The sequence below is a fragment of the Uranotaenia lowii genome, chromosome 1, assembly GCF_029784155.1.
Source record: "Uranotaenia lowii strain MFRU-FL chromosome 1, ASM2978415v1, whole genome shotgun sequence".
NCBI lineage: Eukaryota > Metazoa > Arthropoda > Insecta > Diptera > Culicidae > Uranotaenia > Uranotaenia lowii.
The window spans coordinates 155075481-155088316 of record NC_073691.1 but is presented as its reverse complement, the minus strand read 5'-3'; the positions used below and the strand labels follow the sequence as shown (position 1 = coordinate 155088316).

Genomic DNA, 12836 nt, shown 5'->3' with positions numbered 1-12836 from the left:
ATAATTAAAAGTAATTTAGAAATATTTGTTTGTCAATTTTTAACAAGAACAAAAAATGGCTTTTTTGTAGAAGTTATATTCATAACGTCCTTGTGGTATCCTGTATTTGGTTAGTTTGTAGCTTGAAATACGTAAACGATAATTAGAGTGTAAGAAAGAAATAAACGCCGAATAACAGAACCCGAACCCGAGTCAGTATTCATTGGATAGTGGAGTAGAGCGGTTACCACATTTTGGCGAACCTGCCAGAACGAAAGCCCATTCCTTGCGCTGAGTTTTGCTCATAGCCAGAGGAGGCAAAGTCCGATAGTTTCGAAGGAAAGAACCTGATCGTTTTAGCATTGCACCGAGGAAGCTCATGGTCAATGTTTTTCCTTGCGCTGAGTTTTGCTCATAGCCAGAGGACCCAATATTATTGCCGATCAGAAAAAAAACTATGTAAAACTAATGCGTTGCACCGAGGCTCTGGCTCATGGTCAATGCAAAACGAAAATTCACACTTGCGCAGAGTTCTAGCTCATTGCCAATGGTATTTCATGACGACAGTGATTTCCCTGATTCTCAAAGTGGACGGAAAATGGCGCAGAGGTGAAGCTCATTGCCCGAATTATTTTTCATACATGCAGTATAAAATTTCGCAGAGTCTAAGCTCTTAGCCATGTAAAGAAATTCGACATCAAATGTTCCTTTCTGGCTTCATTCCTGGACAAATTGTGATTCAATATACTGAAAACAGCGTTGATATTGAGTGCATTTTCGTAAGTCATTTATTGAAAAAAATTTCATGCCGATAGTAAAGGTTCAGATTCGTGTTGCCCAGAGAAAAAAAAAAGTGCGCGTGCCTTTCAACGGTTTTGGAATGGAAAAATTCTTATGTGTGAGAGTGATGAAAATATTCTTATACGGACAGTTCAAGGAGAATAATCGATGTCGTTGATTCAAATTGAGGCTGAGGATGGGCCCCAAAACAGTCAATCCCTCTCACAGAGAACAATCTGTCATTTTATATACTGTGTGCTGCATCTCGCTTGCGCACATGTTGAATCATTTTCATAATTTGTGGGAGACATGATACCAAATTGAGAGTGAAGTTATCCCGCATTCTGTAAGAAAAAGGCTTTTCATTGTGACAGCTTGTTCCCTGCCACTCTCTCTTACTCTCTCGGGAATGTTGATTGGATTTTCGATCCGCATGTTTATTCCCTCGCTCAGTACAGTGTACGTGAGAGAGAAAGTATTTTGAAAGAGAGGGAACACTATTGCGACAGACGAAAACTCAACGGTTTTTTTTCGTCACTTAGCAAGCGTCTGTTGTGTGGTTTTTTGTTTTAGCCGAGATTTTTGCGAGGATTTTTTTTTTCAAGCAGCAAAGTGTTGAATAGCACAAGTTTGTGGTCTATTTTGCAGTGATTTTTCCGAGGATATTTTGTGAGCCAGATTGGTTTCATTCCATCGATCGTAAGTAGAAATTTTCCGGTGCAAGTTCGACGAGATTTCAATATCAATTGAATAATTGTAGGAAATGAGTGGTTTTTGGCATGAGAGCGACGTTTCGATGTCCGAAGAATCCGAGAACGAGACGCATGCGAATGGCATGTTCAATGAAGAAGATGTTTTGACGATGCCGCAAACGATTGATTCCGGAGTTGGTTTTGGAAATGAAGGCCAAAAACCAACCCTTCCAACTGCCCCAGCCGAAAAGCGAATCACCCAAGAAACGACTGGTAGAGCCGGATTTGCTGCCGATTGGTTGGCTGGAGCTTGGCCATTGAAGCCATTCGACGGGGCACTAGCAGCAAACGGTCGCAAGGCGGAGTGGATCAGGTTTCGGGATCAATTCGAGAGAATTGCTTCCTGTAAGGCTCGTGTCGACTCTCGAACCAAATTGACTGGGATGAAAATTTTCGCTGGAGGTTTTCTTTTGAACATCATAGAGTTGCAAGAACAGCTCGTTACAGATGCAAAAAGTGACATATACGATGCTACCGTTTCTGGGTTGAATAAATACTTCAACCAAACTTGTGATCATACTAAAGAACGTATGAAGTTTCGTGATATGTGTATGAGTTCCAATGAAACTTTCACCGATTGGGTCTTACGCCTCGAAGGACAGGTAAAATTTTGCGAGTTTCGTCCGGAGCAACGAGAAGAGGAGCTGTTGCAAGCTTTGCTCAGGCGCTCTATCCCCGAAATATCAAGAAAACTTTACGAGATTTCGGATGTCTTGGGAAACAATTTAGAACGCATCATCGATCACGGTAAGCATTTGGATTTCATAAGATCCGAAAATTCCGAACCAGATGGCAAGGTCGATTCAACCAAGGAGCTCGATCATGAATTTTCCAATGACAGAGCCGTGAAGCCTGTCAATGCGCTGCATACAAGGCATCCGATAAACCGTGGAATCCGAACTCGAAACCCAGGCTACGAAAGTTTTGGAAACCAACTGAACAATCGTGGAGGTAATCAGCGATTCAGGAACCAAAAACATTTTGAGAAAAAATGGTCCCCACTTTCTCAGAACATCATACAGGAGTGTGATGACTGCGGAAAAGAACATCGACCGAGATCTTGTAAAGCATTTCGAGCCAAGTGCTTCAGTTGTGGAAAAAGGGGCCATTACGCTGAGTTTTGTCGTTCTACCCGAAACAAAGTTTTTTCAGATCGTGATAACGGTCCTGAAAGACAGCTTGACTTGAAGAAAGAATCTTCCCGTATAAATCAGGTAGATATTGAAGACAACTTGACCAATTAATGTTGAATAATTTATTTTGAAATAAATTAATTGTTTTCGAAAACTAAATTTTTGCTTTTGTTCTTTATTCTAGTTGGTAACCAAATCCTCGAAAACAATGCTATCCAAAGATCCCCGATTTATCAAGTGCACTATAGGCACTTTGCGTTTTGATTTCCTTATTGACAGTGGGGCAACAGTCAACACGATAACCAGTGAGGGTTGGCGGAACATTAAAAAACATTGTCGAACTGTAATTCAGGACGTAATCGTTTATCCGGAAGAAATTCTTAAAGGCTATGGTAACCAAAGTCCTTTGGATGTTGAATGTTCTTTTACTGCTCTGATTGGTGTTGAACAGCTAGAACAACCACCATGTTTAGCTAAATTTTTTGTGGTAAAAAGAACGGACCTTTTATTATTGGGATACGAAACAGCAAAAGAATTGGATCTCATTCGAATTGGCCCTCAAAAATCGATTAAAGCTATAAATTACACGGAATTGAAAAGTGCTTCAGGTAAAACATAAATAACATAAAAAAAGCAATGTTTAGCTAATTTTCTTTAACAGATACAATCAAAACAAAATTTCCGAAGGTTCCAATTGAAGGAGTCAAATTTAAGGTGGATCCGATGTCAAATCCACGTCAAATTATTCGGTATAATATCCCTAAAGCCTTTGAAGCCGCAACGCGTGATAGAATTCGGGACATGGAAGTTAAAGGCATCATAGAGCGAGCCGATAAAGAGCAGGACACCATTTCATACATTTCACCCCTCGTACTGGTCCCAAAAGGAGGAAGCGATTTTAGAATCGTTATAGATTACAGAGAGCTCAACAAAGCTATTATCCGAGAACCGTATCCTATGCCGTCATTAGAGAAAATATGGACTGCCATTCCGAATGGCAAAGGAAACCTGTTCTTCACGAAACTGGACCTGAAGGATGCTTACCATCATATAGAACTTCATGAAGATGTCCGACATTTCACAACCTTCATGACGGCTAATGGTCTCATGCGTTTCACACGACTTCCTTTCGGATTGTCATGTGCTCCCGAATTATTTCAGCACGTTATGGAACGAATTCTTGTGACATGCAAAAATATTGTTGTATATCTTGATGATATCCTTATTTTTGGGCGGACTCTGGTCGAACTGGGAACATTCGTTAAACAAGTAAAGCAGATACTTGATCACAACAATTTAACGATAAATGAGCAAAAATCAATTTACGATCAACTTAGAGTTGATTTTCTCGGGTTCACCATCGACGGATCAGGAATACTACCGGCAGATAAGAAAATCTCAGATATTAAACTTTTTCAAAGACCTAAGGATGTAACTGAGCTCCGGAGCTTCCTGGGACTGCTCACGTTTATCAGTCCTTTTATATACAATTTCTCACACAGGACCAAACCATTGCGCGAGATGATCACTGGCCAAGTGTTGTTCAAATGGGACGATGCGAGGACAAAAGCTTTTGAGGATTTAAAAAATGCGGTTGACAACGATTTGATAAAGAGAGGATTTTTCGATGATAACGATGAAACGTTCCTCTATACGGATGCTTCCCCATGGGGACTAGGTGCAATTCTTGTACAAAGGGACAATGTTTATTTCGAACATCGTATTATTGCTTGTGCGTCGAAGAGTTTGACATCAACGGAATCGCGATACCCCCAACTACACCGTGAAGCGCTGGCAATCGTTTGGGCCATGGAGAGGTTTTCCTATTACCTTTTAGGTCGCAGATTCACACTCCGATGTGACAGTGAAGCTTTGATGTTTATTTCGAAAAAGAAAAAAGAGGTAGGAAAACGAATCATGTCGCGGGCTGAAGGGTGGCTGATGCGAACTGAGCATTATTTATACAATTTTGAGCACATATCTGGCAAGGAAAATATTGCTGACCCGGCATCTAGAATATGTATTAGACGCAATGATCCTCAGTTCGAATCTGCTTTGGAGCCTCACGAGCTTTGTGCTGTTACAGCTAGTGCGGAATTTGTCGGAAAAAGCTTTTTAGCAATCACTAATGCGGAGGTTAAAGATGAATTAACGAAAGATAAAGAATTGCAGACCGTCGTTGAAAATCTTACTAAACATCAGCGTTGGCCGGAGTCAATAGTTAAATACCAAGCTTTCCAGAAAGATTTTTACATGCAAAATGGATTCTTGATGAAACAAGAAAAGGTTGTACTTCCTTTTTCTCTACATGATCGTGCGTTGCGCTTGGCACATCATTGTCATCCAGGGATGTCCACCATGAAAAACTTATTGCGGCAAGGATTGTGGTGGTTGGGTATCGATCGCGACGTCGAGAAATTTGTTCGGAGCTGTCCACATTGTCAATTGGTAACAGCAAATAGTAAACCTCTTCCAATAACAGCAACAGAGCTCCCGAACAACCCATGGGATTACGTGTCGATGGATTTCTGGTCCACGTCCGAAATTCATCACTTGAAAGCATTGATACTTATTGATAACTATTCCAGATTTCTAGTCGCTATGCCAATGGAGAAATCAGACACTGAAACGGTTAAGAAATCGCTTAAAAGAGTGTTTGAAACTTACTACCTCCCGAAGACTTTGAAAGCTGACAATGGGCCACCTTTCAATAGTGTTGAGCTCAAAAATTGGTTACAGCAACATTGGGGAATAAAATTAATTCACAGTACCCCTTTGAATCCCACTGAAAATGGATTAGTAGAACGAAGCATGCAAGGTATAACTAAAATTTCCTCAATAGCTAAACTGGAAAAGAGAAACTGGAAAGAAGTTTTGGCCGAGTATGTAGCGGCTTATAACTCATGGCCACATCACGTTACAAAAGTGCCTCCCGCAGAATTAATGTTCGGGAGAGTAGTCAGAGGAGTTTTACCGAACACTAAAACAGATTTTAAACAAGGTAACGACGATGAGCTTCGAGAGAGGGATCAACTGGCAAAGTTTCAACGAAACTCGAGGGAAGATAGGCGTCGACGAGCGCAAGAATTACACATAGCACCAGGAGATACGGTGTTGGTGGCACAACAAAAGCGCGATAAAACAGATACTGTATATAAAAATGGCTTTCATGAAGTCAAAGAAATAACGGGAGCCGGAAGAGTAACGGTTACGGATATGGTGTCGAACAAAACATTCGACCGGAACGTCAAGGCTCTCAAAAAGTTTGTAGAACGCGAACCCACAGCTGAATCAGAAATATCTTCTCCTCAGCTCAACCGTAGCGACAATTTATCGGATATAACCTCTACTCAAAAACGTGGAGCTGATACTGAAACCTTCGAATACCAGTCAGCAAAACGTCCAACCAGATCGATTCGACGGCCACAAAGGTTCTTGAATGTTATAAGTCAGTAAATGTTTGAAATCAACTAATTAAACCCAGGGGAGGATGTGGTATCCTGTATTTGGTTAGTTTGTAGCTTGAAATACGTAAACGATAATTAGAGTGTAAGAAAGAAATAAACGCCGAATAACAGAACCCGAACCCGAGTCAGTATTCATTGGATAGTGGAGTAGAGCGGTTACCACAGTCCTTTCCATAAATTTTTCAAAAGAAACGAATCGCTAAAGCTCGTTACTCCTTGATCGATATATACTTTTTGGGAGTACTTTAAAATCATAAAATTAAATTTAAATTCATTGTATTCAAAGATAAGAACTTTGGGATTATTTTATTAAATCAAATCGTTTTCAAAGCTGAATATGTTTTGAAGAAGAACAATATGTTTTTTTGAGAAATTTGAATTTAAATTTGAGCATTGGTTCGACAAGTATCGATCAAAACATTGGTTGAATGATCTGTCATTTACCGATCGAAACCAATTTCTACCTGCAGTTGAACAAACCTCTTACGAATTTTGAAGATTTGACCGATTTGACATTTCACTGCGGAATATTTTTTCACTGTGGTGAGTTCACGTTCACGTTCGAGTTCGAGTTCACAAGAACTGTAAACCGGGCTTTACCAAAGACTTGCTAGATCGTTTCAATGCCTTTCCATTTGAATAAATATTTTTTATCTTGTTCCTCAATCAATATGGATGACCCCCTTTTTTCTCAAAATCGAATTCATGGTTCGATTTACCATTCCATTACTATTCGCTAAAATTGTAAACGATTTATATGTAAAGATGATCAACTTTCAAAAGAGTCATCTTAAAATCGGGAAACATTTTTCATTATTTTAGCTCCTTTGTCAAGTTTCAGTTACCTTAATGCTGGCTCAATGCAGCAATGATTGGATTCCTCATGAATATACATCTGAGGCACTTAAACACTCGGATATTCCATGAATTGAGTCAGAACGATGAAGTTGAATATACGGACCTATTTCATTATACATAAGTAAGGTGGCTTTCATGCGGAAATAAATCTAGTAAGGGATCTCAAAAAAGAAGTCGAAACTTTTATGACTCTCGCAAGTTTAGCTGAAATTTTGAGAGTATGAATATATTAAACAAAGAATATTGGAGACAGGATGTAAAGCTTAGTTCATTTAGAAATGGGACAGTTACAAATGCGTGTATCTCGAAAACCATTCGTTTGATCTAAAAACTTTCTAAGAAAAAAATGAGATAATCTTATGATAATTTATGAAAAAATTTGAAAAAAAAATATTTATCGCTTTTTGTAAGAAAAAAATCTACTTTATTCTTGGTACCTCCCATCGGTCGGCGCACATTTTTTTCAGTCATGATATTGATCAGTTTTTCAAACTCATACTTCATCTAATCTGTATTTAAGGTGGCTACATCCTCCTCCTTCAATTTCTGCTATTTTTCGGACCAATACTTCTCTTTTAACAGAAACTGAGGGCAATTTAGTGGATACAGCTGTTTCGAAATTTACAAATTTGAAAATTTTTGACCCACTTTTTGGGCGTTTTAATGGAATTTTTGCTGGCAAAATCTTGCAATAACGAAGTAAAACTATCATGAGATTGAACTTTAAGTATTGTGGGTAAGTATAGATCGTAGGCTGCGAAGGGTACATAATAGATTACTCTTTTTAGGCTTTTAAAAACAGTGAAAACCATAGTTTTCGTTTTGAAAATTGTTGTTTTTTCCCACAGGAGGAGAATTTTGGCAAATCATTATATTTTATACAAAAGAACCAGCAAATACATACTTTGATATACTCGGGACCTTGCCATGAGCAGACATGGTATAGGATTCAAACGCTGGAATTTGTTTCAAATCGGGTATTTCATAAGATTATTCGTTCATCAGAAATCATCTGTCCCATAGCCTCAGAATCGGCTATACAGCTTACGAGCTGTGGAATTAGTAAAAAATTGTTGTTTGAGATTAGGCTTGAATGACTCATTACCAGGCAACACTTTCAGCTTATCGAAGAAAAAAAATCAAATTTCAGCGATCTACCCTTAGTTTTTCAATTATTGAAAATTAAAAATGCTAGTATGAGACTTAACTTCCCTAATGACCCTAAGCCGAATTCGCCGATCATATGCTTCACTCCAATGCGTGAATTGAACTTTGTGGACATTTTTGACAGTATTTGCATAATTTTCTACCACTCATACACAATAATTTTTCGAATAATCAACGGTTTTGTCAGCTATCAATTTGATAATGATGGATTTTGAATGAAACTGTGCAAAATTATTTTTTCCTTTTTCTCTTGCATCGTAAATATCTCCAAAACACGTGAATTTTAAATTTTGAAAAAAATAGGTTCTTTTAGTACTTTTTACTGCCAACAAAATGCTGTCAAAATTTTGAATGTCCGATAACTAGTAAACGAGTTATTAGCAAATGAAAGTGTCCCATTTCTAAAAGAACTAAGCTTTAGAATAGAGAAAGATAACTACTTTTTTAAAGTTAGCTTTGTTTTAGGAAGATTACGCGAATACTACTTTTGCTGACATCAATTACATCAGACTTACACACTAAGATTGCAATTATTCCGCTCGGGACTATGATCCTCTGAATCACAGGAATACAGTTCAAAATGACACTTGAAATGTCAAAAACAAAAGATTTTCCTGTGGCACTGGGAGATAGCAAACCGACTCCCGTAGCACTCAATTTCTCCTGAAATTCGAAAGAAACTTCGAACAAGATTTCAGGTATTTGATTTAATGTCGGGACCGTTTCTTCCTGAATCACGTTTCGCCGTTGTGAATGAAAAAAAAACAAAAGTTTTTTTCGCAACTTGTCTATGTGTGTCGTGTTAAGTTCGTTTTACAGCTTCTTGCACGACAGATTTAATCGCTGTTCAAAGTAAGTTAAATCAGTACGATAAAATTACCAGTTCAAGAGCAATGACAACAGTGTCTAGCTGCTGATTTCCAAGGATTTGAAGGCGTTGTCAAAGAGCGAGTTCTCCGCAACAGGGGCAGTTATGCCTCCGCTGCTAAACTCCTGGGAAGGCTTCCCATGATAGGTTCCATAATCCGTGTTTTTGTTATTAGTGTTCCGTGTGTTCTTCCAGCTATTGTGAACTTCGTGCGACAATTTTTAAAATAGATCTTGTGATAAAATAAAATGTTTGGAAATAAATACTCTATTTATTCATTCATAATCTGTGTTGCTTTTATTTTTAATTTTTTTTTGCATGGTTGGCATTTAAAAAAAACGGTTCCGAACGTACAGGAAACCAATTCAGAATTCCCTACAAATCTCGGGAGGAAAGCGTTTCGAACGCACAGGACATTTTGACAGTTGTTTTCCTGTACTGTTTTGCTGTCCTGAAATCGTCCTGTAATTTCAGCTGTTGAAAATACAGGACGAAATCGTCCCGACCACAGGAGAAAAGATTAAGTGTGTACAAAGCACTTTTCGAATAATTTTCCAGATCTTGATACACCTACTCTCACTTGGATTGTAGATCCTTTTTAATGTGAAATTGCTGTGATATAGAAAAAAAACCTGCAGGCTGCAGGTTTGGTAGAAACTATTCTCGAACTTTGCTCTAATTCTGAAGCACGTTTTCAATTTGAGAATAATCCAAATCTATCGTCTTTTTGCAAAGAGCAGCAAACCCAAGTAACACACAAAATTCAAATTGTTTTTATAATTTTTGAACGCTAGTTTATAAAGGACGTATAATTTCTATTATTGGTTTAAAATCATTTAATAATAACCTTTTTACAACTAGTCTCTAAGACATCTACACGCCCATTATATATCCAACTTATATAACAACATTAAACTTTTGAGATTTGATTTTTATTAGGCACTTTGAGTGTCCTATAAAACATTTTTATATTTGAAAAGATAAAGGATTTGAAAATGTTTAATTATACCTTCCTATGAACCTGTTCAGATTTATAAAAGCCCTTTCAAACCAATTCCTAGTATTCGTGTTCTTATACGGACATTACAAGTGGCTTAGGTTTTAAACATGCAAATAAATAACTTTTTGTGGCGTCTATAAACCGTTTAATAAATAATAAGAAACTAAAACTTCTATACGCTGTAAAAGTTTTGTAAAAGTTATTCGGTCGAATAATTGGCATACAACAGTCAGTCGTCTCTCAATCGACCATAATGTCAACAATGGAAAGTTTTCTGTGGAAAAATCTGTAATTTCGCATCATCTGGGAACAATAAAGGGCGAAATTCATCTTTCCAATCACCAGGAACGTCATGCAGCATAATTTATTATCTGATAAGAGTGCGTAATGTTTTGACTCAGTTTTGAAGGAAAGACTTACAGAATGTTATATAACTTTGTCGGTTTAAAGAATACCATTCAAGCTTCCTTTTCAAATTTCACACACGTTTATAAGACAAAAAGGTTATTTAAAAGAAAAATAGTTTTATTAGCAGTTTTCAGAAAGCAAAATATTTGATTTTTGCTATAGCTATACGGCATGGAGTAATATCAACTGAACTTACATAAAAATATTTTGGGGTAACGAGTTAAAAAGTTCCCCGACCGCTAATCTAGGGCGTGATCACTACCACAACATAAGGTATACCGGGGTAAGTGTGGACGGTTTTCGTATAATTCAACTTAAATAAATCATTAAAAAATAAGCAGTGAATCATTTTTGAAAAAAATACGTTCAATGTGATGCAGAACGTGTTGTTTACAAACGCTGAAGAGATGAGCTTGATAGACGCAAAGCGAGAAAAGTTATCACATGAATTGTTAGGGACTGCCGGTGTCTTCACTGACCCCGCCTTATGGGGTTAGTGGGGACGGTAGATTTTCCCTTTGATTTTTCAGTAAATTTGTGTTTTCTTGGTTGAATAGGTTACTTTGTTGCTCGAACTGTCCAAAATTTTGAAAAAAGTTCATGGTACTATTAGTAAGACATCTTTCAATGATTATGTATTGTATGTTATTTTAGTTTACAACACACGAGATTCGATTTTATCGAAAATATATACTTATACAGAACAAACGAGTAGATATTTTACAAAACTTTTCATGATCCGAATGCTAAATATAGCTAAATTGAAAATTGTATTGGATGAAGGATAGAAAATTGGAAAAAAATGTATGAACATCAAGTCTGTTTAAAGCCGTCCACACTTACGTCAGGTAGGGTTTGGAGACAAAATTTTATTTTTTTTTGTAAATAAACTCTTTTTTTTCATTTTTAATCGCTATTTCTTTTTCTAACTGGTTGTTGCGAATGTAAGAATTTTTTCAATGTAGAGTTTTTTTTTGTCAAGAGCCAGCTAGTTTACGAGAAATTTGCAATTGATAAATATGCCCATCAACTCGAAATCGTAGTCAAATATCGCTGTAAACATCCGTTATTGTCGGAATTGTATCTTTTGCACAGATATCGGATGGTTTTCAAGTAATATAAACATTCTACATTAAAAATTTGGGAAAATAGTGCACAGTATTGTTTTAACAGCCATCGTCCACACTGACCCCGGCATATCTTATGTAGATTCATGTTGAATTCATAACGAGGAATCCGGATTTAAAGAAAAAAAAATCAGGCGTAGAACTGGCCTAATGCCAGATGACAGTCTTTTATGGTGTACACTCTAATTCTCCTTGACTCAGAATTGAAGGAAAACAATTCAAAATGCGCCAAAACTGGGAAAACTCAAATTTTGATTAGAGCGGCAAAACTCAGAAATGAATTGTAGGGGTTTTCGCGAATTCTGAGTTGTTTTCAATCAGGCATTTTAAACAAGCGTTTGAACGGTCTGAGCCAAAATAACTCAGAATTTTATAAATTTTTGACACGGTTTCGAAAGGGATTATATTTTTTTGAAGAAAAAAAGTGAAATTTTGGATTAATTATAACAAATTTAAAAACATAACGTTTATTTCTCGTCGCTTTTTTTTTCGCCGGAGTCGGCGAGAGGCAACCACCATTTTTTGTGTGGTATATCGTTCCTCTCCTGCAAACAAAGGAATTTACCGATGGAAAAGGATTGGGAACAGCAGAAATTGGCCAACGTTTATCTCGGCTTGGCTGTTGCTGAAATGAAAAAAAAAAAACTGGTTCAAACTACGTACCTATTGGAAAAAATATTTTTGATAACTTATTTTTACTTACTTGAATAAGGAGGATGGTTTAGCTGGAGTCGCTGGTGCTTCAGCCATCGGTGCAAGAGATGGTTTTGGCAGCTGCGACTTCGTCGCCGTTGGTTCCGATTTTCGCTCGTTTTATCGCAAAACTTTTCCTCATTCTCATCGCCCCCAGTTTCGACGGTCGTTGTTCCTCGGTGGGAATAGACTTCATGTTTAGCCGGTACTTCCGCCTATTCCAGTTGCGAAAAGCTGTCCCGCACCTAGTGGAAACCAACCTAGAGGGGATGAAAATATTTATATATAACTAAATTAAAAAAAAGTTTTAAAATTTTACCCGTCGCCGTCCGACTAACAACTTTTGTTTTCAAACGCTCTGAGTTGTTTTCATCTATTTTACTCGAGAAAGTGTGCGTCTTTGCTAAGTATCAGGATTTGAAACTCGCTACACGGAAAAAAATTGAGTGGTTATCCCAAAGACGCTGTCATGATAATTTTACCATTTCAGCGCTATAGTATTTTCAACCATGAAAAGTTTTACATCGATTTTGTAAAAGTGCGCATGAAACAATATTGAAATTACTATGTACCTGGTAATTTTCGATAACTCTCAATGTTTGTT

The 12836-nt window shown here is 37.4% G+C and overlaps 1 protein-coding gene and 1 long non-coding RNA gene across 2 annotated transcripts; one reads left to right on the top strand and one right to left on the bottom strand.

The window, feature by feature from the left end:
• The first annotated feature begins 1325 nt into the window (after nucleotides 1-1325).
• On the top strand, nucleotides 1326-2755 carry LOC129738050 (uncharacterized). The gene is made up of 2 exons (XM_055729228.1): nucleotides 1326-1458; nucleotides 1520-2755. The coding sequence occupies exon 2, from the start codon at nucleotides 1523-1525 to the stop codon at nucleotides 2753-2755; it is 1233 nt and encodes a 410-aa protein (XP_055585203.1). The 5' UTR covers nucleotides 1326-1458; nucleotides 1520-1522.
• Nucleotides 2756-12063: 9308 nt separating this feature from the next.
• LOC129748890 (uncharacterized) lies at nucleotides 12064-12590 on the bottom strand. The gene is made up of 3 exons (XR_008737859.1): nucleotides 12552-12590; nucleotides 12243-12492; nucleotides 12064-12164 (listed from the first exon to the last, which is right to left on the bottom strand). It is a non-coding gene; the product is annotated as an uncharacterized LOC129748890 (long non-coding RNA).
• Nucleotides 12591-12836: the final 246 nt, after the last annotated feature.